General features: G+C 61.1%; 3 protein-coding genes across 9 annotated transcripts in view; 2 read left to right on the top strand and 1 right to left on the bottom strand.

The window, feature by feature from the left end:
- Positions 1 to 3,854, top strand: part of SLC4A4 (solute carrier family 4 member 4) — a 183,554-nt gene extending 179,700 nt beyond the window's left edge. For all 5 annotated transcript variants that reach the window (XM_087737167.1, XM_087737168.1, XM_009463608.2 and 2 more), the window contains one exon: positions 327 to 3,854. The gene's annotated coding sequence lies outside the window, so the exon portion shown is untranslated. The remainder of the gene's footprint in view (positions 1 to 326) is intronic.
- Positions 3,855 to 5,752: 1,898 nt separating this feature from the next.
- Positions 5,753 to 9,192, top strand: LOC148051623 (uncharacterized). The gene is made up of 5 exons (XM_087737878.1): positions 5,753 to 5,833; positions 6,677 to 6,786; positions 7,098 to 7,137; positions 8,363 to 8,462; positions 8,860 to 9,192. Exons 1-5 carry the CDS (start codon positions 5,753 to 5,755, stop codon positions 8,943 to 8,945), a joined length of 417 nt encoding a protein of 138 aa, XP_087594004.1. The 3' UTR covers positions 8,946 to 9,192.
- A 1,068-nt stretch (positions 9,193 to 10,260) lies between these two features.
- GC (GC vitamin D binding protein) lies at positions 10,261 to 15,969 on the bottom strand. Of its 3 annotated transcripts, none has more exons than XM_087736967.1 (13): positions 15,643 to 15,969; positions 14,121 to 14,190; positions 13,546 to 13,678; positions 13,235 to 13,446; positions 12,676 to 12,808; positions 12,437 to 12,531; positions 12,016 to 12,145; positions 11,682 to 11,884; positions 11,330 to 11,462; positions 11,119 to 11,216; positions 10,724 to 10,856; positions 10,569 to 10,632; positions 10,261 to 10,355 (listed from the first exon to the last, which is right to left on the bottom strand). In XM_087736967.1, the coding sequence occupies exons 1-12, from the start codon at positions 15,842 to 15,844 to the stop codon at positions 10,579 to 10,581; spliced, it is 1,596 nt and encodes a 531-aa protein (XP_087593093.1). In that variant the 5' UTR covers positions 15,845 to 15,969; the 3' UTR covers positions 10,261 to 10,355; positions 10,569 to 10,578. The 3 variants fall into 3 exon arrangements, with proteins under 3 accessions (XP_087593093.1, XP_009461890.2, XP_087593094.1); XM_009463615.2 differs by having other exon boundaries at positions 10,261 to 10,434; XM_087736968.1 differs by having other exon boundaries at positions 10,261 to 10,434; positions 14,117 to 14,190; positions 15,643 to 15,727.
- Positions 15,970 to 27,579: the final 11,610 nt, after the last annotated feature.

Below are 27,579 nucleotides of genomic sequence, written 5' to 3' on the forward strand. Positions count from 1 at the left end.
GGTATGTACAGGCTGCCGCTTTCAGAAAGCTGTATTGTATGAGCTAACGCAAGGAACCGATACCGGGTGTGCCGTTCTGAGATGCGACGCTGCCTGTCGGGTGTCCCAGTAAATCCCAGGATCTGCAGTTCTCCCAATTTACGCCGGTTGCCCCTCCGTGTTGTTTGTGAAATGCTGCTTTTCCTCTTGCCTGTTGTAGATAATTTTTTCAGGATTTGGTCGCTGGGAAGCCGTGCTAGCGGAAGCCCTGAGCACGGCAGACCAGGAGCGGCTGAAGAGCCCGCAGGCAGTCCCCGCACTTACCGTGTCTTTCTTCTTCTTCGCAGCCCTCCACGAACTCCGGTAAAAGTTGTGCCTCAAATTAGAATAGAACTTGAGCCTGAAGACAATGGTTATTGCTGGAGGAGCCAGGGAACAGAAACTACTTTGTAATCTGTCTGTCTGTTAAATCTTTTATGGAATTTATTTTGTCACTAGCCAAATATTAAAACGCTCTCTGCTGCCCGCCCGCATAGGTAACTGAGACATCCCGCCCTTGCCCCCGCAGCCCTCCGGTCCCTCCTCGCCCCGTTTGCCCACGCTGACTCGGTTTGCCTTCTCGGTCGCTTCGACACGCACGCGCCTCTCGTTTCCAAGCGGAGGGCAGAAGCAGCGAGGCTATCGTCTCGTACCTGTGGGAGATGCCAGAGGAACGGGCGTTACTGTAGTTGTCACCCACTGTTTGTCCGTTCGTCCTTCTGGCAGAACAAAACGGACCTCCAGGCTAGCTCCGCCTCTCGCTTACGCTGCTCGAAGATGCTGGAAAGCGCTGCTAACACTAACCTGCTCGTAAAGCCTGTACTTGTAGTTAAGCCAGGAAGGAAAAGGCAAAGGTACTTCACTCCCAGCACAGAGAAACCATTGCCGTCGCTGTAGCATGTGTTTTGAAATGTCCCTTTCCTATGCAATTTTTTTTAAAGAAACACTTTAATGGACTTAATCCGTCAGGTACATGGAAGAGTGTTATTTTCCTAGATTATTTTGTTTAAATTATGGGGGCCTAACCTACGACTTTTTTTTTCAATTTTTTTAACCTTTTTTTAATTACTGTAAAGAAAAATGAATTTTTCCTGCAGCAGGAAACGTATAGTTATGAGTAGTTCTACCTCTTATTTCTAGACGCCAGGCTTTCTGTAAAAAAATGTATTGTACCATATATAATGTGATTTTTACAAAAAAAAAAAAAAGAAAAAAAGAAAAAAAAAAACAACAAACAAAAACTCACACCACCACACTGCAATCTCCAGGACATGGCATAGGGCTGGATCGGTTTGATTAACACCTTCTACTCTGAAGCATCTGTTTTACTTAGGGTTATGTCGTTTTATTTTTTTTTAAATAAGTAATCTAACGTTACTGTGAAGGAGACGGGATGTAACTTAAATCTCTTGTGATCTGGGAAGAGTCTTAAATGCAACGGTGGTAAGCGAAATAGCGACCGGCTGCCGCCGTCAGTGGACAGATGCTGATTGTATTCACGTTGTTCATTTCCTACGCGGTATCGTTCGAATTATTTCTTCCGAAGCGCGGGTGCGCGAGCGTATACGTGAGAAGACCCCGGCTGCGCTTCAGGCACGGTGACAGCGCGGTGGAGGAGAAGCACAGCCGAAGGTGGCCCGCTGGGATGTTCGCCAGGCTCACAAACGTCCGCACCCTCTAGCGTCCCACGTCTTTTTACCATCATCTACAGAATCGACCCTAAATCTTGACTGCTCACTCCTAGACCCGTCCATCCATACACGGCGATGCAGCAGCACCGGGCAGGCCAGGCATGGGCACGCCCAGGGTTTCGGTTTTAAACCGAGCGAGCAACTATCACCTTGGGAGAGATGATTTTTTTTTTTTTCTCCGTAGCATCTATGTGTGTGCATGTAAACATGCATTTGGGAAATGGGGTTTCACCAAGAGGTTTCTTTGATGAAAACGTGACGACGACGTGTAACACACTAAACGCTTTATTGAAAAAGAAGAAAAAAAAGCCCAGCTGTGAGGGCCGCTTCCCCAATGGAGAAAGATCCAGCCACGGAGGACAGGCACGTTGCTGCCGCTTTTATCCTTGCGAAACCAAAGTCCGCGCTGGTTAAGTAAAGAGGATTTCGTGATGGTGCTGAGGCAGTATATGCCAAATTTTAGCATCTGCTCCCTTGCAGTAGCCACACCGGCAATGGGAGGTCCAGAATAGGGCTGTTCTGTGCTTTCACTGAGGTGCCGTAGAGGCAGCTGGCCCCCTGCCTTTCCCTACAGCACGTTGGTTAAAGGATGAGTCGATGGGGACGGCGATGGTTAGAGCCCGACCTGCCGCGAACGCTCACTGCTGCAGAACGACGCTGGAGCGGTGGAGGCGCCGGCGCAGCACGCACGCGTGCGCGCACCCCCGTACCCCCCACTCGTGCGCGAGGGGTCTCGCTGTCGGCTTCCCTGAAAGGCGTGTTGACGCTCAGATCGGCATCCCGGGAACCCAGCCCGCACCCGCTTCGGAAAGGCTGGGGAGACGTCGGAAACGGCCCGAAAAGGAGCGGCTCTCACCCCTCCCGCCGCCGGGCCCGGTGAGCTGGAGGACGGATAACCCGGGAAGCGCGATGCCAGCTGCAACCAACGCTTTCCATCCCTTGGCGAACACAAGTCCCTGGCTCCCAAAGGGGAAACAAGACTCGAGCGTCGCCTACCCGGTCCGGGGGAAGGTGGGACGTTGTGCCCAGCCCTTTGATTTGTAGGAATCCCAGTGACGGACGGAGCAAAGATCAAACCAGATGACGAGAGGGAAGCGGCTTCCCGTCTGCTGGCACCTGCTGACGTATCTCCACAAAAATGAGGTCTTCCGCTTTCGAACCGTGGTAAATGTACTTGAAATGTATTGACTGCTGATCTCGATCTTTCTCTCTCTTTCTTTTATTGTTTATTTTAACCCGGGGGAGGTGTTGTACAGAGGGTAGCGTTGCTGAAGGGAGGGGACAAAGGTTTCTGTAGCTTTCCATGAAAAACACGCAGCTCCGGTGACGGGAGCTGGAAGCGTTTCCTTCCCTGGTGCCTGACCGTAGCGCTGCTTTGGCGGTGGTGTCTCCTTTCTTGGTTTTTCCTTTAAAAACCAAACCAAAACCCAACACGGCGAGAGCTGTGCTGGCCCCAGGAGTCAGCGGGCAGGGAAGGGAGGCTCCAGGCGTCCCAGGGAACGTTTCACTGCACTTCGTAGACCTTGGAAAAATCACGAAAACTTCTTTTCAATCAGAATGGGGTATTTGGTGGGGAAAAGCCTGGGTGAGCACGCCTGGGAAGAGGTGCGGAGACTGACCCAAAGCCCTCGGAAATCGGAGGAGGCTGTTAAGAAATGAAGCGCTCGGAGCCGGGCCTGGCCTCGCGGTGGGATGCCGGGACGGGCACCCGGCGACGGGGGGCCGCCTGCCTCCGCAGCCCACGCTGCTTTGTCATCGTGGCCGATACGTCTTTGGTTTTGGGTTTGTTTTTTTTTTGTTTTTTTTTGAATCAACACGCACTTTCGGATACTTTTCTTATTGTTCTTAATTCTCGTAAGTCTGTATTTGCTTTGGAGGAAAGAATAAAAACTTAGTGTAAAATGAAGTGGATCAAGATGGTGGAACAAAAAGGAAAAAAAAGAAAACATTTCAATATATTAAAATGATTTTTTTTCCAGTAATATAAAACATGAAATTCCTGATAACATTATAGTATTTTACAGTTTTACGAAGCTTTCTATTGTGACTTTTATGGAATCAAAAGATGAAGATGATAAGATATTTTAGCCTTTATATTTTTCAAAATTAAATGTATACTGAAAATAAAGTAACTTTATGCATTTATGGGAGAGTTTGCGTGTTTGTTTTTCCTCGCCGTCTGCTCATCTGGGTTGATTGAATGGAGATCCCCATCTCACGGTTGTCATCGCCGCCTCCAAGGGAAGATGCTCGCCGGAGGGAGAGGGTGCTCAGGAATACACGTAAAAAATGTCGGGGAAGGCTCCTAACAAACTGTAAAGGAGTTCAGGATGCATGGCTGTAAAAGTGAGTTTTTACGATGGAAACGCTCTCTCTTGATCTAATATATTGAAGCTTTACGGGGATTGAAACACAACTTGTTCGCAAATAGAGGTGAAGGGAGCTGCGTCTGCGTAAGACGCGAGGCAGCGACAGAAGGCGGCCGCCGGGTACGAACCCCGGCCCCACACTGGCTTTGCTCTGGTGGGTCCCATTTCAGCCGGTCTTGGCGGGCGCCGCACCGGCAGCCACGGGAGCGGAGAGGGATCAGACGGGTGCCGGAGGAGGTGGGGGTGCCCGAGACCCCGGTGTCGGAGTGAGGCACCCTCACCCACCCCCCCGAAGGTCGTTCTGGGGTGCAGAAAAGGCCCTTGATGCTGCGCGACCCTGAGCTGAACCTGGGGTTAGACAAGATTGGGGGAGGCGGGTGCGGTAACAGGGATGCGCACCCTCGCACCCCGAACCCAGGGATCGTGGCCACCGCGGTGGTGCCAGGGGCTTGGTCCTGGGCAGCAGTGGGGCTGGGGCATCTCCCGTTCCCGCTCCCATCAAGCAAATACCCCCCTCAAGGCAGCTAAAAAGCATCACTTGGGACTTGGACAGAAAACGTACCGCACAGGTTAAGCTGCCCTACGGAAATGGTCTCCGGCGAGGACGCGCTGCCCTCCTCCCTGTGCGGGCAGGGGTCCTGCTCACGGCCTTCCAGGATCTGCCCGAGGGATCGATCTCCTTCCCCGTCACAGGCGTGGGTCCGGCCCACTGTGGTCCCGCGCGGCTCACCCGCACCCCCAGTTTCACATGCTCCAGGGCCAACGGGGAGGGATGCTCACCGGCTGCCGTACGTGTACAAGGATAACTCCTGGTGACAGCTCGAGACGGCCAACGCTATCGCACCAAAGAGCAGGGTCTGCCGGAGGGGCTGCCCCGAGGGCAGGCTGAATCCCTTCGTCCTCGCACACACGTTTTTCTCACTGTCCGGCGGGCAGTTCCCTTGCACGACCCCGCCACGCTGAAGCTTGTGAGCCACCACACGCTTGACCCTACAGCATCTCTGTGGTGTTGGGGTGCTTCTCCCACAGGTCCCCCCTTCGATAAACACCAGCCTCTGCATTTTTGCATCAGAAGCATTTAGAAAACAGTCAATATTGCTCACGCAACGTGGCTGGAGCTGTCACGGTGGCATGCAACCACCACGGATAGCTTGGGGAGGTGGGTTTGGGTGGCACCATCCTCCTCCCGGGGCTGCTTTTTGCTCCGGCACAGGACTCGCCCGCAACAAGAGGCTGCCTGGGGCATGGGGGAGGCGTGTTACGGAGGTGGCTTGGGTGTGGAGCTCACGGGGAGCCCCAGCAGCTCAGCCCCGGGGTTGTGCGTGAGTCCCTGCTCCTGCCCTCCTCCAGGGAGCACCGGGGGGATCACGCTGCAGCCGGACAGCGCGGCTGGCCCTTTGCTGGGGAGCAGCGGAGGGGCTGGCGGCCGCGGGACAGCGAGGGTTAGCTCCCCAGCTGGGCTGAATCGGGGCTTGATTTGCCCTTCCCAGCTCTCCTGGGGGGGGGGGCACTGGGCCACTCTGTGTTCCACAGGCTGAGACCCTGCCAGAGGCGATGTTTGCCAAGGACTGGCGCAGTGAAGCCATCCTGGGTGGCTGAGGCATACGAGCCCCTGGCTTTGAGCACCCCCTCACCCCATCGTTGGGTGGGCAGCGGGACCCCGGGCTGTGGGTGATGCCCCTCGCCGGGCTGGATTCAGAGGGCGGCCAGGAGGGACCCAGCATCTCCCTGCCCAGCTCTGCCAGCCGCGGACAGGTAAGGGCCAGCCCAGCACAGCCTGGGCTTCTCCAAAAAACCCCTGGTTTCTGGGTTGAAACTTGTCATGCCCAAACTTTGCTTTTTACACTTGTTGCTCCTTGGCCAGGAATAACCGTGGGTGAGGAGGTGGGGTTGGGGGAACATCAACACCTCTCCAGCTCTACCAGTGGCACGAGCAGCCATCCCCATGACAGAGAATTGTAACGGGGCACCCGCTTCTCCCGAAACCCCGTCCCGTCCTGCCGCAGGAACCATTGAAACACTTCTACGGGTATTGTGAGCTAACTCTTTATTAAGGAACGTGGGTTACGTCTTGCTGATGCAGCGGCAGCGCAGGACCAAGCCGCAGCTCCCCGAAGCCCTCTCCCCTCGGCTGCCGCTCCCCCGTACCCGACTTGGCAGGCTTGGTTTAGGCAGCACCAAGCTCTGCTCTCTTAAACTGGGACCAAAAGCCGTCGATTGTCCGGCATCTCTCCCAGTTTGTCAGTGTGCAAAGTGTTTTGTGGTATTTTAGGACTCTACTGTGTTTTGGGCAGCTACTTCTGCAGCAAGGTAGCAGGATTATTCCCTGGGGAAATAAATTATTTATTCCTTGCAGCTGCTGGAAGCCCTGGGTGTGAGCTTGGCCACACAAGCATCACCTGCGAGCTGGTCCCTCCCCTATAAATTGCTGGTTTTCTCCTGCCAGCTGGCCAGAAAGCTTTGCTGAGCCTGGCTCTGGGGGCATTCGGGGTCTCAAGCCAAGAGGGAAAGACTGGCTGCTATTAGGAAAGCCCTGAATGACTACAATATAAAATTAAAAGAAGGCATGAGCCCATTCACTCACTTTTTTTTGTGTAGTTGAAGCCGACAGCAGGGATGCTGCTGGCCCAAAAGAGAAAACTCTGGCCTGAAGGGCTGGAGAAAGGAGTCACTGGGAAAGCAAACAGCCCCGCAGGTCTTGGAAGCAGGTAAAACTAATACTTTTTACCCTTTTTTTTTGTTGCTTTTATGGATCTAGTAATTGGTTAAAGAAAAAAAAAAAAAAGTTGGGCAGCTTATTTACTTCTGTACTGGGTTAGCCTGCTCTCCAGGAACAAATCACTCGCCCCACGCCTGAGGAGCCCTGCAGGGAGGCAGAAAACAGCCTGCCTGCCCCGGAGGGCTGGGTGATGCCATGGGCCGGCCGCGGTACGGCTGGGGGCGTTTTCCCAATTTTTAGAAAAAAAATCACCGCGCTGCCTGTCAATTAACAAACACTTACATGCTTTCCTCTCCACAGGAGCCTGGGCATTGCTGGATGGGCTGCGAGCACCCCCAAGGTGAGTGTTGGGGCTGTTTTACTCCGTGCTGCTGGGTTTTAATACCTCGATCGATTCACACCCTGCTTTCCCCATGGCAGTTAGCGGCGTTCCCACCCTGCCGCCGCACCTGCGACGCGTTGCTGCTGAATTGCTGCTGGACCAGCCGTGCAATCAGCGTGCCGAAGAGCTCGGGGGGGCTGTGGTTGGGAAGGGTGTCTGCCTGGCGGAGGTGTTTGCTTGGGGGTTTTTTGTCGCCTGTGCTTGTTGCGTTGCCTGCTCCGACCACCCTCTGCCTCAGGCTTCGCAAGCCGCCTGGCAGAAAGGTGCTGGAGGCGGCCGGAGGTTTGCTGGGCACCCTGATGGCCGGGTGACGACCGGCCCGGCAGGGGTGCTCTGAGCAGCAAGGAGGGGGGGGTTAAAAAAAACAGGGTCTTTGCTGCTGCTTTCAACTCTTTGGAAAGGGGTTAGAGAGCTGCCGAGATAAAAACGCAGGAGGCGAATCTGCCGTGTGCCCGTCGCGGTGCCGAGGGCAGGAGGAAGGAGACCCAGTAAACACAGTTAAAAGAAAAGATAAAAAAGAAACCCCGCTGCAGCGAAGGGCAGAAAAGGAAAGCGGTTTCTGCCTGGGCTGCGGAGGGCTGGGTGGGCAACCCTCGGGGCTGCCGTGCTGGCCCAGGCCGTGCTCCGCGGCGGCATCAGCCGAGGGCAGCCCAGGCTTCCTCAGAAGTTGACTGGTTTTAATAAAAAAATTGTTGTGTTTTGGGTTTGGTTTTTTGTGGGTTGTTGGTTTTTTTTTTTTATAAACAGCAATGGATGATTTTGGGGTTGGTTTCCCCCCGCCCCCACGAGGTCCCCATGTAAGCAGTGATGGCGGCGGAGGCCCTGCCGTCCCGGGGTGCATTTGCCTCGCGCGGTGCCGGCGCCTGCCGGGAGCCCTCGCCAGGTGCCGGGAGCCCTCGCCGGGTGCTGGGCAGGCTGCTGCCGGCCACGGTTTCGTTTTCCAAGGCCGGGAAAACAGGGGCTCGAGGGATTCCCTGATTTTATTTCTTCTCTGCTGGTGCGGAGCAGCGCACGGCTCCTCCGTCCGACAAGGTGGAAGCTGCCCCGGTGACCACGGCGAGGCGTGCGGAGAGGCAGGACGTTTCTGATCTGGCGTTTTGTGCCTGTTGAGGCTGCTCACGGTCCCAGGAGATACCCCAGGCTTTCTTCTTTTTTTTTTTTTTTGTTTTTTGTTTCTTTTTAGCTTTGCAGTCCCTGGTGGGGTTCAGCGGCCCCGTACCTGCCGTCAGGCAGACGGAAACCCCCCGGCCGGGGCGGCGGGGCTTGGACGGGTACGTTTGCAGGTGAGGGAACAGCAAACAGCGAAACACCCTTATGCCCTTTGGCTTCTCCTGCTGAGTGCCAGCAGGGCTTCAGGGTTTTTAAGCCCCTGGTAGGCAGGAGGATGGGACAGCGCAGCAGCAAGCGATGCCTACTCCCAAAAAAGCGTAAAGCAAACCCCTTGCCAGAAGTTTTGCACTCCGGGTGCGAAGGGGTGAGCGATGCAGGCTGCTCCGGAGAGAGCCCGGCCTTGGCTTTCCGCTGTCTCCAGCGTGCCCAGGCTTTCGGCATTAGGAAATACCCTTGGGGTATCGCAGTGTGTGCTTCTCCACCGGAAAGCTGCAACGATAGCTTCGCTGTTTTCTTTTCTTTTTTTCTTTTTTTCTTTTTTTTTTTTACATCTATCGGCACATTTCCTAGAAACAGGCACAGAGCAGAGGAGATGTTCTTGGCTTACTGAACTGTATTTCTCCAATTTTTCGTGGAAACCCAGAAGGTCGCTGTGATCGCGAGCCCTTACCACATGCAGCCCGCAGCTGGCGGACGCGAACGTGACGCTGGAAGGGAGAGAAAGCTCGGGCCGGTCACGAGCCCCTTGTGTCCGGCAGAGACCGACCCGCTTTGACGGGAGCGGTGGGGTAGAGCCCGGCCAGCACCGGGATGCGCAGCGGCGACCGTGGCGGCTGCCCAGAGCTGCTGCCTCCGGTGCCACCCCGAGCAAGAAGCTGACATGGCAACATCTGCATCCATAGGGATGTGCCGGGGTGGGGAGAGAATTTGCTGACAACGCCAAGTCTACCAATGAGCTGTGGATCTCTCACCCCAACAGAAGAGGATAAAACCCAACCGTTAATTATGTTGGAAAATAAATGCCAGAATCGCCGTGGTGGGTGGGTGGGTGGAACCGGTGTCTCCGTGCCTGTGGTTTTGCTGCTAGGATGCAGCAGGGGCCAGTCCCAGGTTGGTGACAACAGCCGTGGGCTACCGGGCTGTGAGAGCGTGTCCCACAGCGGGCTGCTGCCCCAGAGCCAGGCTGGTGCCCAGTAACACGTGCATTGCACAAAAAAAGCAAATTAGCCTTTCTTTCTAGTTCTGTCCCCAAAAAGAATAATGTCTTGCCACCCCATGCAGCCTCTATGGGGTGAGGCTCCGTCCCCCGAGGAGCTGCTGCTCCCCAGGGTTGGGAGCTGGGCAGGGCCGGACTCGGCGTTCGCTGCCTGTCCCCGTCGCAGGCAGCAAGTGCAGGCAGTAAACTGCAACAGCCAGCGGGCTGTTTTAATTTGCTGGTTTATCTTTGTACGGCACAGCTCTGTGCGCCGACGTATCATTATCTGCTTTCCTTGGTATATTTAGATCTCGTTCTCCTGCAAAAAACTACCAAATTTGGGCTCGGGGGATTTTCCCGTTGTTTTCCTGGCTGGATTTGCCATCCTCCTGCCTCCCAACCAGGGGCCGCTTTGCCCGCAGCACCCCCAAAACTCAGCCGGCGCTTGGCAGGGCTCAGCTGCGGGGGTCTCGTGCAGGGACGATGGGGTTTGGGGCACGGAGCGGGGAAGTTGGGGCTGCGGGGGTGCCTAGAGGCCCCATCTGAGGTGATGGGCCAGTGCCACCAGCTAGCCGAGTATCCAAATACACACAGAGAGCCACGCTGGGGGGCACTTGATGAGTGTTTTCGGTGGTGTTGCTTGATTTTTTAGACCATTAGCTCCCAGGACTGGAGCTGGGACCTCCTCCTCCTGCCTGCAGAGCCGGGGCTGTGCCCCTTTGCAGCCCTCCCCACCATCCCAGGGGTGCAGAAAGCTTTTCCAGCTGCAGCGAGGGTGCTTTTTTTACGTCTTTATTGCGGCCGCGGGAATCCATCGGCGGTGCTGCCAGCGGGTGGCAGGGAGCCGCGGGCTCGGTGGCACCTTCCTTTCCTGGTGCAAGGCAAAGCGGCCGTCTGCCGGGCGTCCTCCAGCCCTGTTCTCTCGCGCTCCCTTTTGCCGTCCCGCTTCCCTGCGTGCCCTGCAGAGCTCAGCCCCGGGTGCGTGGCCGTGACCCCTTTCCCCAGCCCCATAGCTCCCCCCTCCATCCACGCACGCCGGGGGAAGCCTTCCCCGATGCTGGCGTGCCGGACCCTGGCCGCTCACCTCTGGGCACCTAGCCCAGCAGGCAGGAACCCCCGTCGCACGCCTCTCCCAGCTCCGAGCTCACCTGCAAAAGGGGGAAAAGAGCCGAGGGGCAGCCCTGGGCGCGGGAGCTGGCCGCCGGCACGGTGCGGGGCGGCGGGGGGCCACGGCTTTACCTTGGCGGCGCAGTAGAGGGGGGGCGAGTTGGGGCCGCAGCAAGTGGAGGCGAAGTCGGCTCGCTGCTCCACCAGCTGCTCCAGCAGCTTGGGGCTGGCCTCCGTCATCGTCCGCATCAAGCTCTCCCGCAGCCTGCGGCGTGGGGACCGGCGGGTTTTAGTGGGCACCCGAGGGGGCGTTAAATACCCGTACGGCATTTTCAAGGGGGGAAGCATGCGTGGATGGCAGCGGGAACAGGGCTGGGCGCCCTGCAAGGGATGTGTTATATGCTTCCCTCTGTTTTGCTCCTATTTAGCCTCAAAACCACCGGCTCCATTCACGCACCCTCAAAATTTTGGCCAAATTTTGATCGCGTCCACTGATCCAGTTTTGGGAGGGAGAGGCAAAGGCTTACTTCTTACTGAAGTCAAGGAAATTTAACTCGGTGTACTGCCCGCAGAGCTGGTTGGCCTTTTCCAGGAAGGAGAGCAGCTCCTGGCTCATCTGCTGGCGCTGGGTGGCAGAGGATGGCTGTCACCAGGCTGGGGAAAGCCTCCGCGGGGGGCTGGGGGACGCAGGGCCAGGGCAGAGCCGGGCGAGCCCACGGAGCCGTCCCCGCCGCTCACCTTGCTGTCCAGGCAGGCGGAGGCATCCTTGGCTGAGCAGCATTCCCCCCTGACTTTTTCGCAGGCGTCGTATAGCTTGCCGAGGAAGGCATCGGGGACGCTGGTGTGCCTCCGCGCCAGCTCAAACAGGTACCTGGAGTGGGGAAAACCCGTCGCCGTATGAGTTTTTATTACCGGTGCTGCTCAGCGTGGGATGCGGGCTGCTTTTTGCATCTTTGTGCAGCTCCTGGGGCTGATAGCCCTGAGGGAAGAGAGGACGCTCCCCTGGTTATCCTAATAATAATCATACCGTATAATGAAAACAAGGGGAGAAGGAAGGGTCAGCCGCTCGTCCGCCGCGGGTACCGCTCACCTCTTGGCGTGGCGAGCCCCCTCCTCGCCGCACAGCTGCTTGTTCGTCGGCTTCTGCGCCTCCGGCAGCTTGGGGGTGGGCGCCGGGGGCAAAGCCCAGATGCAGAAATAGTTTTGCATGAGGTTGTTCCCCTGGCAGCAGTCGGCAAACCTTTCGTCTCCGCCCGACAGCGCGCCGCAGACTTTGGCCGTGTGCTCTGATAACTGGGAAGAGGGGAGCAGGGGGTGTGCGGGGCCGGTGAGGCTGCGGACCCCCTCGCCGTGATGGGGTTCGCTCCCTAAGCCCCTGCGGCGACTCGGGAGGTGGTTTTGGGGTGGGCTCCTGGCTCCCCTACCTTCTTCTGCATGCAGTCCTCGGTTACCGAGTCACAGCACTGGGAAAACACCTCGGCAGCATCTTCTGCCAGGGGGAAAAGGTCCTCGAAGGAAGCGCCGGGCGTCTTCTGAGCGAGCGAGGTGAGGTAGCTGGGCAGGCACAGGGCGCACGAGGGGCTCAGGGAGCTCGGCTTCCCCGTCCCCTGTTGACAGCTCCAAGCAGGGCTTTTGCCCCGTAGAGGTGCGGGAGGGAGATGACGGGGAGCCCCCGGGGCTCGCTCTGCGCCCCCGCTATGCACAGAGCGTTTCCACGGGATGCTACGGCACGCTTGGTTTTACATCTGAATTAAAATTTGTCTTTGTGAACGCTGCCTTGCAATAGGAACGCGCTCCCAGCCTGACCCGTGTTCAAGGAGAGAAAAGGCCATTTCTCCCCCTTACCTGAAGGTGACTTTGTCCTTCCCATACGCCGTGAGGCGGGAGCAAACCCGGTTTGACATCAGGGTGAGGAGGGAGATGGTTTTCCTTTCCAGTTTCTGCCACAAAAAGAAGACGGAGGTGTGCTCCGAGGGAAATGCAAGCCTTACACAGCCACCTCTCCTCTGACCATGGGCAGGCCGCTTGCCCGGCTCCCCGGGGAGCGAGGATGGGGACGAGCCCGGCGGTCCGAAGGGCCTCACCTCCTTCAGGAAGCAGGCGGTGGGCGTGGGGGAGATGCAGCAGGTGGAGACCATGGAGAGGAAGGTCCTGGTGGAGCCCAGGAGCACGGGCAGGGGCGCCTGGCCGTAGCTGCTGGCGTACTCGTGCAGAAACCTGCGGCAGAGGCGGGCTGAGGAGACCTGGCCCCCCAGGATTGGGTGCTCGGCTGCAGGAGATGTGGGGGTTTGGGGGCGTTAGGACTGCCCGGGGATGGGAGCCCTCTCCAGGTACCACCCCGTGCTGCCGGCTTATTGCATCGAGCCACCGAGCAGGCTGGCGGCCCCTCTCCAGCGCCTCGCACGGGCGATGGCACCCCTCACCTGGTAAAATCCTGTTCCTGGGGCCTGGGCAAATGCAGGACACCCCAATCTTTTACTCTGATGCTCTGGTAGCCCCACGGCCACCAAGAGCCGCAGCAGCGATGGCAGGGGGGCGAGACCGGGAGAGGTTTGCTTGGTGGGCACCCGGACGTCGGCCAGTGCCGGCACGCACTTGGGCTCAACCGGGTGTTATCGGCAAGACCGAGTGCTGTCCCCTTACCTGTCTGCAAAGTCCTTGGGGTCCTTCTTGAAGGCCTGGCAGAGCTCTTCGTTGGAGGGCTGGAGGTAGCGGGGCAGCTCCGGGGGTGGGTGCCGCAGGGCGGCCAGGCACAGCTTCTGCTCCAGCCCCTCCTGGGCGCAGCAGCTGGCCGTGCCGGGGTGGGCCGGGAAGGGCGAGTCCTCACCGCAGGATTTGGCCGACAGAGCTGAGGACTGCGGGAGGGAAAGGAGGTTACGTGCTGGGGGCCGTCCCATCCCGTCCCCCCTGCCAGCCGGTTTTGGGGTCCATCGCCCGGTTTCGGTCAGCCTCACCCCGGCATCGTAGCAGGAGGGGTCGGCACCTTCGGCGCAGCAGGTTTCAGCCAGGGAGACGATTTCGCGGACGAGGTGGCTCATCTCCTCGAAGGTGGCGTTGGAGAATTTCCTGCTGTTGGCAATGATGGTCCTGGGAGCAGGGAGCAAGGAGAGGGTGAGCTGGCGGCACGTTTCTCTCTCTTAAAAAAAAAAACCCACGTTGCAGCATCATTCTGCCAAAACGGGGTTTGACACCGTCAGCCGGGGAGGAGCAGCCGCGGCACCGCAAGAAATAGCAGCGTATTCCCTGGAAAAGAGCCGGGAAAGACCTGGAGCAGGTCTCAGGCTGGGAGCTGCCTTTTCCCGGGGATAACGCGCCAGCTCTGTTAGAATTCCTAATTATTTAGGCGCCGAATTGGTTTTGAGGAGTTCAACCACGAAGCAAACTTTTCTCCTGTTAAGAGCAATCGGAGTCCTCATTTGCAGGGAGTGAATAAATCTTCCCCTTTCTAAGATTATTTTTGTTTAATTTGTTTTGGTCTCGGCTTAGGTGCTGAGTGTCCTGGGAGGCAAACACGGCAGGAGGTACCTACAGGGTTCGGAAGTCCTCCTTCCCCAGGGTCTGGAACTCCTGGCAGACTTTGTCCCGGACATAAGCTTTACCTGTAAGTGCAGAAAAAGGAGGATTTGGGAGCAGGGTTTGTGCCTTGGCTCACTCGGGTGCAGTACCACCTCCTCTGCCCTCCTCGTTGGGTGGCAACAGAGCTCGTTGCCAGCAACCTGCCTCCTTGCAGGAAAAAAACACCAACCCAAAGCATCATGGCCCTGATTAATTGAGTCTCCTATGGAAAATAACTCAGGTCGTCTGCTTTTTGCCAGGGAAAATGATCGCTGGGGAACAGCCTGGTCCCGGTTGGCCCCCTATTTTGCTCTCGCTTTCCTCCTCGCTCCCCAGCAGCGGCGGCGGTGGGGGAATGAGGGATGCTACGCCGCCACAAAACGCGGTCCAAAGGCTGCGGGGCTCTCGCTTTATTCACTTGCGGATTGTTATTTTTTCACACAGTGGCTTCTTTTCTCAGGTCAGACTCGGTGGCGGTCCCTGGGGAGACGCTGGCACGGTGCTGCAGGCCGGCAAAGGCCGCTGCTGTGCTGCCGGTCTCGGAGAAGCCCCTCCGGTACCCAGGCTGCTGCTCCGGCTCCGCCGCCAAAGGCAGAGGCAGGGGGAAAACCCCTCCCTGCAGCCGGGAGAGCTACAGGTAAATCATGACAAGCATTCGCCCCTTGTCCAAACGGACATTTCTGTGCGTTTGAAATGCCTGGTGTTGGTTTTTCTGGCAGGGTTTGGAGACCGTAAGGGCTGGGAGCGCTGGAGACGGGACCGTGGAGGTCAGGAGCAGCCGGCAGTGAAGACATCCCGGGCGACGCTGTCATCCCTGGAAATGGCTATCGATTTTTGCTACAAACCGCATTGGTTAGACTTTGGTACCGGCAGGGTAAATACTGATACCAGTATTTACTGGTATTACAGTGCGGAGCAGGGTCACCTCCCCAAAACGGAGGGGTTATGTGCCGTTACAGTGAAGGTCACATTGCTTCGGTGGGAAAGAAAGGGCAAGGGGGCTGTCGGTCCTGCTGCAAGCGCCAACTTGTTGCATTTCTTTTCATTTTCCTAAAGCGGTACGGGAGAAGTAAGTTTTGAGGGGGTTTTTTGGCAGGTGGCTGATTCCCTGCGGAGCTGTGAAGGCAGCAGGGGTGGCACAGAGCATCGTTTCCACCCCAGGGATGGGTTTTCCAGTGAAATGGTGCTTGTGAAGGGGGTCAGAAAACCTCATTTTCCCCCTGCAAAGGGAAGAAGCCGCGACCCTGTCCTCTCCTCCTCCCTCCGCCCCGACCCCAGCCCAGCCTCTTCCCCTCCCAGCTCCTCCAGCATCACCCCGCGTACCGAAACCTCATCCCACGCCTTCCCTTTCCTCTCTCTGATTCCCACCCAGCCATTTGGCAGTGGGCTGGGGAGAGGGGAGGCCACCAAAAACCGCCGGAGCTGACGGACCCCAGCCTCGTAGCCCTCCTCCCTGGGGCAGAGGAAAGCCCCAGGCCCCTGATAAATGCGCTTACCCCGGTGCTCGGCACGCACGGCGGCTAAAAGCAGCAGCAGAGCGAGAGCGGCCCTCATGTCGGGGCTGGTTTCCCTCCTCCTGCCGAAAAGCGGCGCTGGGAAACCCATCCCGGTGTTTATATGAAGGCAGTGCCAATTGCCGGGCGAATGATTAATCCCGGCGGCGGGGCAGAGGGTGAGCATCCTTGGCCTGCCTGCCATAGCCTGCCTGCCAGCGCCTCCAAAATCAGACCGATTTTAATCATTAACTCAGCCAGCCGGGGACGCGTTGCTGTGGGACCTCAGGCAGGGTCTTCCTGCTCGTGATGGCTGACACGTGCAACGTGAGCGAGAAGAGAGGTGCCGGGAGAAGCATCCCGCGCATCCCGCGAGTGCAAAGCCATACGGTCCTCCCAGCCCCGTGCAGGGAAGGAGGCACCACCGCTTTTGGGGTGCGAGCACACCAAACCCTCCCGGGGAGGTGATGAGGTGGGGACATCTGCTCCGCCAGGCGACGGTGGCCCGACGCCGTGCCCTGCTCCGCCGTGACCGCGTGCCGCCGGGTCAGGGTGACTCCCACCTGAAATGCCTGACGGCCGGGCGTCGCGCACGTGCACCCCCGAAGGTTTGCTGCTTTCTGAGAGCGTGCGCTGCTTTTTGCCCTCCTCGGGCTGGCGGCGGAGCCCCCGGGAGCCGCGGCAGAAGGGGCGGCAGGTGCTGTACCTGGCGCTGGCGAGGTGCCATCGGGGAAAGAGGGAGCACGGAGCCAGCGGGGTCAGGAGCCGCTTATTTATTCAGCCTTAGGAAGGCAGGGAGGAGGTATCATGGCCCGAGGCTGCTGCAGAATAAATACCTAGCAAATACCTCCCCGGGGTAGCGGTGTTTGCTGAACGTCTGGCTCCTCTCGGGTGGCTCCACCTGGGCAGACAGACCGGTGCCACCCTGGGGCCTTTTAAGAGCCCGGTGGCAGCTACAGCAACCAAATCTTAACTCTCCCTTCTTCCAGGCGAGCGTACGGAGAGGTTGCGGCCGCTTGGGGCAAGCGGCGTTTGAGCTGGTTGCTGCTAGCCTTGGGCCACTCTCCAAAGCTCGCAGTGGTGGGCTTGTTTCTCGGGCCAGTCCTGCAGCAGCTGTGGTCCAGAGGTGGCTCTGGCTTAAAACAGAGGTGACCGGGACTGCGTGCACATCCAGCTGTGTGGGGAAGTGGGCTTTCTTGCTTTTACTGGGACTAAAGGTGCTTCTCCCCTGCGAGCAGCCCCAGCGAGGTGAGCGTGCCAGCTGAGATGCTCTTCTGTACAGGGACAATGGTTTTAGGCCTGGGGAATAATAAAAGCAGAAACAGGGGCATGGGGTGGATGCTGGGGAGGATTCAGGGCCATTAGCGATCAGAGGGTTTGATTACAGCGTCCTTGCAGAAGAAACCGGGGTAATGGGCTATTTGGGTACAAACACAGATATTTGCTCCCTTTTGTGAGTACCCTGTGTCAGTCAAGCTGTGATTTGCCAGCAGCTCGCTGTGGAATCGCCACCTCCTCGGCCTGTTTTGAACACAAACCTGGGCACGGGTTCAACCAGGTGGAAGAGAAGCGCTCGTAAAATCGCTGCCGACCAGGGGGCTGCTTAACAGCTCGTCAGGCGGGGGAGCGGGATGCGAAGGATGATGAAGACGGGCGGTGTGCCAGGCTGAAACCAGCCAGCCCTCGGCTGCCTCTGCCATCCCGCCGGGCCCGAATCCCGCGGGATCTGGGCTCTGCAAAGTGCCCCTCTGTAACCGGGGTGGGTGTGCGCTCTCCTGTGCTCGGGTGCTTCTGTAAGGTGTGGGTGTATGATGCCCAGCTACCAGAGATGTGCATGTGTGAGGTATGTATATAAGACACGCCACAGACAAGATTTCCCCTCTCTGCAGTCTCATCTTTTCGGCAGGCGAAGGTAATGAAGGATTAGAGAGGGGGAAATCCAAGCGAGACTGAGAAACACATCGGAAAATACCCGAGCACAGACAGAAACACAACCGAAAGGAGCAAAATGCTGTATCTTGGCCCGGAGGGTGGCCCTGCCTCCCGTCCCCGCTCAGCAGCAGCTCAGGTCGTGCCCACCCGCTCGCCCCAGGCAGCGACGAGGGCAGGGTTTTGGAGGTGGCTGTGGGCTGCCCTCCCGTCCCTTCGAACCCCTTGCACAACAGCCCTCGTCAGGCGTAATAATTAACGAGCCGCCGGGCTGGGTCCCCCGGCGCACACCCCGCGCTGCTGGTGCCGGCGCCAGTCCGTGCCTCCGGGTCTCCTTCCTCGAGAAACCATCCCATGAGCATGGGCAGCGTCGATCAACCCCACCCCGGGGTGTTAAACACCGGGGGGATCGGCAGCATCCAACGCTGCCGGGAAATGCCGGCTGCTATCCTGGGAAGCTCAACTCCGGAGAGTGCCTCGGCAAGTTGTACAGCGTCGAGTTAAATTCCTGCCCCTCCAGCTGCCGGCTTTGGGTCTCTGGCTTTGGGGGCTGCAGGGGTGCCGACAAGGACGTTGGCTGAGCCCGCGAGCGCCTGGGGGTCCCCCAGCTTCAGCAGCCCCAGTCCTGTCCCAGATTTCTGCTGGGAGCGTCGTAGAGCTCTGCGGGGTCTCCTTAGAGCTGAGCTTTCCATTTACCTCCCTGAAAAATGAAAATTCAACAAGTTATCCTCTTCGAGTGTCCAAAGTCAAACCTGGAAACAGGGAAAAAAAAAAAAAAAATCCAGCCAAAATGATCTCCTCACCGCTCCTGCGTGGGAGCGCATTGCTGAGAGGGAAGCAGGGATGGAGGGGTGGAAATCCAACTGCTGTGCCCCGGACCCCGAATCTGCCCAGCTGCCTCCACTCCCCTCGAGACCAGATGTTCCCCCTCGAGACCAGATGTTCCCCCTTTAGATCAGATCCTCTGGGGTGAAGGCAGAGAGGGTTAAAGGAGCAGCAAACGGGAGCGAGGTGCCCAAGCCCCCCCTGCCCCGCTGTGGCAGCCGGGCATCTCACCGCTGTTCATTCACCCCCAAAACCAGTTGGTCGCTTAGACTGGGCATACGGGGCTTTTTTTAAGGTGTGTTCTGCTTCCCTGCTGCTCTGCGGCCTTGGGAGAGCCCCCTCTTTTCCCCAGTATGGAGTTTTAATGGTGAAAATCTGGCCTGGGTGCAGGCAAATGGCTGCAGAGGGAAGGAGAGCTGGGACAAAGGGCTGTGAAACAGCCAATTCTTCAGCAGCAAGCTGGCACGGAGGCATGCATCTGTGTGCAACTGGGAGGCTTATGACCCACTGACTGGCTCCCAGTGCCCCGTGCCTATTGGGAACTGCAGCTTGGGACCGAATCCTGCAAACGCTGCCCTGCGGCAGCTGACCTGGATCTCGACACATGGCTGCCTGCTGCCCAGGAGAGGATTTTGGGGCGTTTCTGGGGCTGCAGGGGCTGCGTCCGGCTCCTCTCGGCCCCACGGACATCGGGGCGTCAGCAGCCGGGGCTGGGGGGCTTTTGCTGCTGACCCGGCACCGCGGCGGGCACCCGGGCAGACAGACGGCAGCCGTACGTATGGTCCTGGGCACCCACGGCTCTGTCACTGCGTTGATTTACGTTGCCCTCCTCCTTTTGTAGGGCGCTGCCGTTAGACAATAAACTACTGCAGCTGTTAAAACGCCTCCGCCTGTCCTTGGTGGCAAACCCCGGGGGTGCGGGGCTGTTCCCAGCACCCCGAGCCCTGCACCGGTTCATCCCCCATCCCGCCGTCGGTGGGAGAACGGCATCGGGGCGGGTCGTCGGGGCAAACCCCCTCGTGCTCCTCCCTTAGCCATGGATGGATGGATGGATGGATGGATGGATGGATGGCTGCCCCCTTGCATCACCACCCAGCGCTATGATGTCATCACACGTTACAACCAGCCACCTTCTGTATCTGTGGGGGCCGTGGCGGGGCTCCCCCAAGGCCAAGGACCGGCAGCAGCAGGCATGGCCGGGTACCAGCGCGGCCGCAGCCCCCGTCGGAGCCGCCGGCGGAGGGGATCCCGCTCCAGCCGCCCTGGGCAGCCCGGCAGCAGGCAGTGGCAGCAGCCGCCCCATGGCCGGAGGAGGCGAGGCCGAGGTGGGGGTCAAGGCGGGGGGCCACCCGTGTCCCCAGAGGCCGCAGGGATGTCCTGGTGACGCTGGCGGTGGGGGTGGCGAGGCAGGAAGGAGTGGGGCAGGGGGCTCATGAGCGACTCCGTCCCCCCCCAGGTCGCCGATCTCCGATGCAGAGGATGAGGAGGACAACGGCACCATAACGCCAACGCCAGCATCCTCCCGTGCAGGGGTGTCCTGGCCGTCAGCTGCCGCCTGCCCCGGGAGGTGGCACGCCGTCCCCAGGAGCCGGAGCCGCCTGCCCCAGGACACCCCCACTTCGGCAGCCCAGCCTGCTAATAAACTCCTGACACCCCGCTCCTGTCTCGCCTGGGCACTCGCTGGGGGCCGGCGGCCCTGGGCTGCGGGCGCGGGGACGAGGGGCTGCGCCGGAGCCGGGGGCGAGGGGCCTGGGCTGAGCCCCCCAGCCCAGCTCCGGGGGAAACGGCCCCAGCGTCCCCCTCGGCCGGCGGGAGCCCAAAGGCCCCTCTGTCCCCAACAGCCCCCGTCTGCTCCGCGGCATTGGAGGAATTACCGTGGTTTTGGCAAGCCCAAGACCTGCCTTTCACCATGGCGTGCCCTGGGGCTGGGGGGACGCTGCTGCAGCAGGAGAAACCTCTTAAACAGGCCTTTAGCCCAGGGCACAGGAGAGGGAGAAAGGAAAAACCCAACGGCACACCTGCCGTGCCTGGGGCTCCTTTGCCTTTCCCCGGGACGAGCCGGGCGGCCTGGGAGGGGCTGCGCGCCCGGGAGCCGGGTGCTGAGCACCGAGCCCTCGCCCCTCGGGCCCCAAGCCGTGGGGAGCGGGACGCAGCGACGGCCGGGCCGGACCAGCGCCCACGGGACTCGGGCAAAGCTCGGGGCTTCGTCCCGTCACCCCGCGGCCACGGGGGCGGGAAGGGCCAGCGGGTTTCCCTGGGGCCCGGCCGGGTACCACGAGGGGCAGGGGATGGGGATGCTGCCTGCGGGAGCAGCCGCCACCGCTGCAGCCCCAAGCGTGGGTGCTGCCGGCGCTTACGGCAACACCGCGACCCCGCCACGAGCTGGAGGCGAGGGGTCCGCGCTGTCCACTCCCGATGGGGCGTCCCATGCCCCGGCAGGCAGCCGGCACCCAGCGATGCTGCCGGCACCCAGCGATGCTGCCAGCCCCGGTAGCGGGCAGGGCTGAGCGGGCAGGGGCTGGCGCAGGGGCACCGGGGGTACGGAGGGGGGCGTCCCCATGGGCCCCCAGCCACAGGGACGGGGGGAACCGGCGAGCTTATAACAAAATAAACAGATACAAAGGGATGGGGACGTCCAGGATGGGGGCGGAGGGACGGGGGTGGCTGGGGTGGGTGCAGGGATCAGGCAGGGGTACACCCTGCATTTCACCCCACATTCACACAACCTGCCCTGCTGCTGCTGAATTCCCGGGTTTGGGTTTGGGTTTGTTTTGCTTTGGTTTGGTAGTTTTGTTTCAATATGGGGGGGGGGGGGGCGGGGTGGTGTGATGAAAGACCTTGGCATTCAGGGGGATTTATCGGTGCCCTGCACAGATCACGCCGCTCCCTTGGCCGCCCCAGCTGAGGGGGCCGGGCTGACCAAACCCAGCCTTTGCTTCAGCCGGGGCAGCCAGCGGAGCTGGCGAGGGAGCGTCTGAGCAGCGAGACCCCCCCTTTCCCCACGGCACCCGGGGAAGCGGCACCTCGGCAGGGAGCCGTGGGGCTCAGGGCATCACCTTTTGGCATCGCCTTTTGACATCGCCTCCGGAAAAAGGACTGGAGAGGGCTGGCTTGCTGCAGGAAAGGGGATTTTATTTTATTGGTTTAGATTTAATTGTGTTTATTGGCAGGAGCCTGCCTGCAGCAGCCCCGGCCCCAGCCCAGCACTGGCCCCACCGAGCACCCAGCGCCGCACGTCAAGCCCCGGCGCAGCCGCCGTGCCCCCGCCGCAGGGCCGTGCCTTGCCGGAAGGGTCTGGAAGGGGAGCACGGGCTGAAGCCCTGTCCTGCCCGGCCGGGGGCTCCTGCTGTCACAGCGGGTCCCCAAGGCTGGAGCCGGGCTGGGCTGGCTCCGTCCTCCCTGCTCCATTGCCCCGGCGATGCTGTACAAAGCCCCAGCACAGCGACATCCCCGTCACAGGGATGGCCCCAGCATGGGGATGTCCCCAGCACAGGGATGTCCCCAGCACAGGGATGTCCCCAGCACAGGGGTGTCCCCAGCACAGGGATGGCCCCAGCATGGGGATGTCCCCCAGCACAGGGATGGCCTCAGCACAGGGATGGCCTCAGCACAGGGATGTCCCCCAGCACAGGGGTGTCCCCCAGCACAGGGGTGTCCCCAGCACAGGGATGCCCCCCCACCTTCGCCTTTGTGTTTATATGTTAAAAAAAAATAAATACGACGAGCGGCCCACGAGCAGGGGGCAGCCCGAGGCCCCGGAGCGGCCCCGCTCCCTGGTCCCAGCAGCAGCCGGGCTTCGCCCTGGGCGACCCCGGCCGGGGCGATGGGGGACCCCGACCCAGGTGCCCGGCCTCGGCCCGGGGCTGGGGGCCAGGTTTTGTGGGGCTCTGGGCTTTTCCTGTCGGTCTGTAGTTTTCTGCTGGTTTTCTGGTTTATTCGGCACGCTTTGGGGGGGGGTGGGTGTGTGGTGTTGGGTTTTGGGGGGGTTTGCCCCCCCCCCGGCGGAGCTTTGTGGGCTCAGTTTTGCTGCCGCAGCAGCTTTGCCCCCCCGGGGCCCTGGGCTGGGGCTGCTGCCCGGCCCCTTCTTCTGCACCTCTGCTTTGTAGTGTTGTGCTTTTTATGTTATGCTTTTTCTTTTTTCTCTTTTTCTTTTTACTGTTTTTTTTCTTCTTTATCTTCTTTCTTTTTTCTCTTTTTCTTTTTTTATCTTTTTCTGTTTTTTCCTTTTCCCCGTTTTTTTTGGGTTTTTTCCCTTTTTATCTTTTTTCCCTTTTTTAATCTGCTTTTTTCTGTGTTTTTTTCTGTTTTTCCTTTGTTTTCCTGTTTTTTTTACCATTTTTCCTTTTTTCCCCTTTTTTTCCCTTTTGTTTCTTTTTTTTTTTTTCCTTTTTTTCCCCTTTAAATTTTCCCTTTTTTTCTCTTTTCCCCCTGTCTTTCTCTGGGTTCCCCTCGCCGCAGCTGGGGCAGCCCCACAGCTGGGGGCACTCCCGGCCGATGGCAAGGACCCACACCTGGGGGCTGGGCGGGGGGCGGGGGGCAGGGGAGGGGATGCGATGGCGGGTGGGGGCACGGGGGCTTTTGGGCCGCCTGGGTGCAGGCCTGGGTGCTGCGGGGCCCTCCGGGCTGCGGGGAGGCTGTGGCCGCCCTGGCCGAGCCGCTGGCCCGCGGCCCTGGTGAGGGGCTGTGGGGAGCCTGGCCGTGCGGAGGCCGGCCCTGCTCCACGTGCGGGTGCCCGACGGGGGTCCCTGCGCCCCGATGGCCCCGTGAGCATCCCCGGGGCCGGCTGGGCTTGTGCTTCGCTGCGGGGGCTCGTCCCGGGGCACCCGGAGCCCCTGGGCTGGGTGCTGGGGCCGTGGGAGCAGCCTCGGGGCGAGCCCAGCGCCTGGCCGTTGGGGTTTGCCAAGGGAAGCGTGGCCTCGTGTCAACCGGAGGGACACGAGAGGAGCCATTTCTGCGGCGGGGAGCGGGCCTGGGCCGAGCGCTGGCTGCTGGGGACGGAGCACCCTGCCCCGCGGCAGTGCCCGGCAGCCCCAGCCCCAGGGACGCTCGGGGGGCACGCGGCGCCCAGGAGCTGCGGGAGCGGGGACGCCGGGGACCGGCCGGGCTGCCGCCGGTGATGCTGCGCTGGCAGCGTCAGCCTGGGCGTCCCCGGCCCCAACAGGGGGGACAGCTCTGGTTTTGGGGCTCTCCCCGTGTGGGGGGGCTCTGCCGAGCCTGCTCGGGGCTCGGCCTGGGCTGCTGGGGGCTGGGGGGCCGCCGCTGCTCCCGGCCCCCCGGCACGGCTGCCGGCCCCCGGCAGAGAGACTGCGCCGTTGCTCCCCGGCCCAGCACGGTAAGGAGGCGGCGCGAGCTTGGGGGGCCCTGCGCCCCCGCTGCAGGGGTTGGGATGGCCACCGATGGCCGGGCGGCCGCCTTGGCCGGGGCTGCGGGGCCGTGGCTACCTGCCCGCCGCGTGGGGCAGCTAAAGAAGTAGCCCCGGCTGGGTAAGCAGCGTGCGGGAACTGCAAAAGGCGCAGCTCGGCCAGCAGCCGCGGTGGAGTTAGGGTTGCACGAAGGTTACTGGAGGGGTTTTGTCGGTATATTTATATACGCGTGTGTCTGTGTACGGGCTGACTGGGTGGGGAAGCAAGGCGGGAGGTGGGCTGAAACCTGCTCGGGGACGATGGAGCACATCCGCGTCCCTCTCCGGAGCGGAGAGGCACGCCTTGTCAGGCTTGAAACGCCAAAACGGTCCCTTCGTTAGCCATAGAAACACATAAGGGCCCCCGACGGCCGGCGCAGCCCCTCTGGGCTCGCTGCGGCTGCTGAGGGAGCCGTGGGCGAGCGGGGCCGGGGCCGGCTGGGAGCGGGGCAGGGCGGGAGCGTCGGCCTCTGCCTCCCGGCCTCCGCCGGCTCTCCCCGACGTCGCCTGGCTTCTCCTCTCGGTCGCTCGGGAATGGCAAAGCGACGGGGCCGGGCAGGGACCGGCTGGCAGAGGGAGGGCCGCGCCGCGTGGAGCTGCCCTGGCCACTGGAGCTCGGGGGCCGCTGGCCCGGGCCGTGGGGAGAGCCCGCGGGGCTGGGATTTCGCGTCCCCCGTCCTTTCCAGCCGCCCCTCGCCCGCCGGCACCCACGGATCCCACATCCAGCCCCGTGGGGCTGCCGGCGGGGATGGAGCGGGGATCGGTGGGGTCGGCCTGGGGGAAGGTCCCTTCCCCTCGGCAGGGGCTGCCCCGCTGGGAGCCATGGCAGCAGCCCGGGGCGGGGGCGCGGGGAAGGGGCTTTTCCCGGGAAGCCGGCTTAGGCCGGGCCTAGGGCAAAGCCCGGGCCCTGCAGCGCAGGGAGCAGCTTCTCCTAGGCCGCTCCCAAGTGCTAAAGCTGAGCTTGGGTAAGAACGGCAGAGCAGTCCTGATGGAGACCGATGTCAAACCCAGGTTTGCTTTATTTGTTGGACGCGGCGTTCCTCCCCGCCGCGTGCGTTTCGCCTTCAGCGCGAGGGAGAGGAGGGAGAAGGGGGAAGGCGAGGGAGGACGGGGCCGCGGGCGGCCTCCCCTCCCCGGGACGGGCCTCTGGCGGGGGCGGGCAGGGCGGGCTCGGGCGAGAGGCCCAGGGCTGACGCCGGAGGGGACGGGGCGGGAGCGGTAACAGGGGACCACGCCGCTGTCCTGAGCAGCCCGGGGTGAGGGGGGTCCTGGGGGGACGGGGGAGCCTCCGCGTGTTGGCGGGGCCGCAGTGGGGTTACTGGGTGCGGGAGGGCATCACCGCTGCGCTGCCCTGCGCTGCCCCAGCCCCGAGCTCTCGGTGTCGAAAGCGACGCCGTCCGTGTGACGGAGAGCCTCAGGCTTGGTCGTGCTGAGGGGGGGGGAACCGCCTGAGCTTAAAGCAGCGCCCACGCCCGCTGCGCTGTGACGACTGCGCTGCTGCTGTTGACGCCGCCACCTGCCCGAGGGTGACGTCACGGCCCGCAGCCACGCCGGGGCTGATTTATGGCGCTGCAGTGAGGGCGATGACGGCGGGGGCCGGGGGCTGGGCGGGCGGCGGGACCCGGGGCGGCCGCGGGGGCGTGTCGCTGTCTATAAAAGGAGTGGGCGGGCCGGGGCAGCGCTGTCTCTACCAGGAGTGGGCGTGGCCCAGTCGCCCCGGGGCGGTGCTGTCTCTAAAAAGTGGGCGGTCCCGGCCAGGCCCCGGGGCGGGGCGCTGTCTATAAAAGGAGTGGGGCAGGGCCCGGGCAGCCCCGGGGCGGGGCGCTGTCTATAAAAGCAGTGGGCGGGGCGGGGGCGGGGCCCGGCGGCGGCGGCGGCCCGGCGGCGGTGAGTGCGGGCGGGGGCCCGGCCCGGCCCGGCCCGGGGCGGCTCTGCCGGGGCGCCGGGGAATAAAGCCCCGAGGGCCGGAGCCCGGCGCCCCCGGCCCCTGCCCGAGCACCGCCGGAGCTCCCGGGACCGGCCGCGGCCCCGCAGCGGCTCGGGACCCGGCTGGGGGCTCCGGGCGCGGAGCAGGCAGCGCCTCCCGGGCTGCCGGGGCCCCGACAGCGGCTGCGGGCGGCTCCGGGCCCGGCTGGGAGCAGAGCCCCGGTCCCGCCCGAACCCGGGCCCGGCCCAGAGCGCGGCCCGGCGCCGGGTGCCGGCCAGCGAGGGGAGGCAGCGGGGCTGGGGGCTGGGGCCGGCCCGGGCGTGCGAGGCCTGGGCCCCGGGCCCCGGTCCTGCAGCAGAGCCCCGGCCCTGCCTGTCTGGGGCTGGGAACCGGGCTCCGAGCTCGGAAACTGAGCCCGGGCCCTGTGTGTTTGGGCCCAGCAACGGAGACTGAGCCCTGCGGGCCGGGGCTGGGAACCGGGCTCCGAGCTCGGAAACTGAGACCCGGTCCTGCGTTGTGGGGCTCGAACCCAGAAACCGAGTCCGGCAGCGTGGGGGCTCGAAACGAGGCTCATTTGGGGCTCAGAAACGGAGACCGAGTCCTGCGTTTCAGGGGCTCGAAAGGAGGCTCATCGGGCCAGGTTCAGAGCGGAGAAACAGAGACCACGTCCTGCATTTCGCACCTCAAACCCAGAGGCTACGTCCTGCGCTTCGGGGGCTCGAAACAAGGCTCGCTCAGCCGGATTTGGGGCTCAGACAGAAGAGATGATGTCCCGTGCTGTGGGGGCTTGAAACAGAGACCGAGTCCTGTGTGTTTGGGCTCAGAAACGGAGACCAAGTCCCGTGTGGTGGGGGCTTGAAACCGGGCTCATTAGGACTCGGAAGCAGAGACCCAGTCCCGTGTTTTGTGGCTCAAACCCAGAAATGAGGTCCTGCGTTTTGGGGGCTGGAAACAGAGACCCAGCGCTGGGTGCTCGGGCTCGGAAACAGAGACCGAGTCCTGCGTCTGTGGGGGGCTCAAAACAAGGCTCGTGTGGCCACTTGTAGGGCCCAGAAACAGAGACTCAGTCCCCCGTTTTGCACCTCGAAACCAGAAGCCAAGTCCTGCGTCTGTGGGGGGCTCGGAACAAGGCTGACGTGGCCAGGTTTAGGGCTCAGAAACAGAGACCAGGTCCTGCGTTTGGGGGCTTGAAACCGGGGTCACTAAGCCACTTTCTGGGCTCAAAAGAAGACAAAAAGTGCTGCGTTTTGGGGGCTTGAAGCAGAGACTAAGTCCTGCGTTTGGGGGGGCTCAAAGCAAGGCTCATGTGGCCAGCTGTAGGGCTCAGAAACGGAGACTAAGTCCTGCGTTTGGGGGGCTTGAAACCAGGCTCATCTGGCCAAATTTGGGGCCCAGAAGCAGAGACTAAGTCCTGCGTTTGGGGGGCTTGAAACCAGGCTCATGTCGCCAAATTTGGGGCCCAGAAGCAGAGACTAAGTCCTGCGTTTGGGGGGCTTGAAACCAGGCTCATGTCGCCAAATTTGGGGCCCAGAAGCAGAGACTACGTCCTGCGTTTGGGGGGCTTGAAACCAGGCTCATCTGGCCACATTTGGGGCCCAGAAGCAGAGACTAAGTCCTGCGTTTGGGGGGCTTGAAACCAGGGTCACTAAACCAGTTTTTAGGCTCACAAAGAGAGATTAAGTCCTGCGTTTGGGGGGCTTGAAACCAGGCTCATCTGGCCAAATTTGGGGCTCAGCAGCAGAGACCCAGTCCCGCGTTTTGTGGCTCAAACCCAGAAATTAAGTCCTGCGTTTTGGGGGCTGGAAGCAGAGACTCAGCGCTGGGTGCTCGGGCTCGGAAACAGAGACCGAGTCCTGCG

This window comes from Nipponia nippon, unplaced genomic scaffold (genome assembly GCF_047370975.1).
Source record: "Nipponia nippon isolate SJK-2023a ecotype South Korea unplaced genomic scaffold, ASM4737097v1 scaffold_6, whole genome shotgun sequence".
Lineage (NCBI taxonomy): Eukaryota > Metazoa > Chordata > Aves > Pelecaniformes > Threskiornithidae > Nipponia > Nipponia nippon.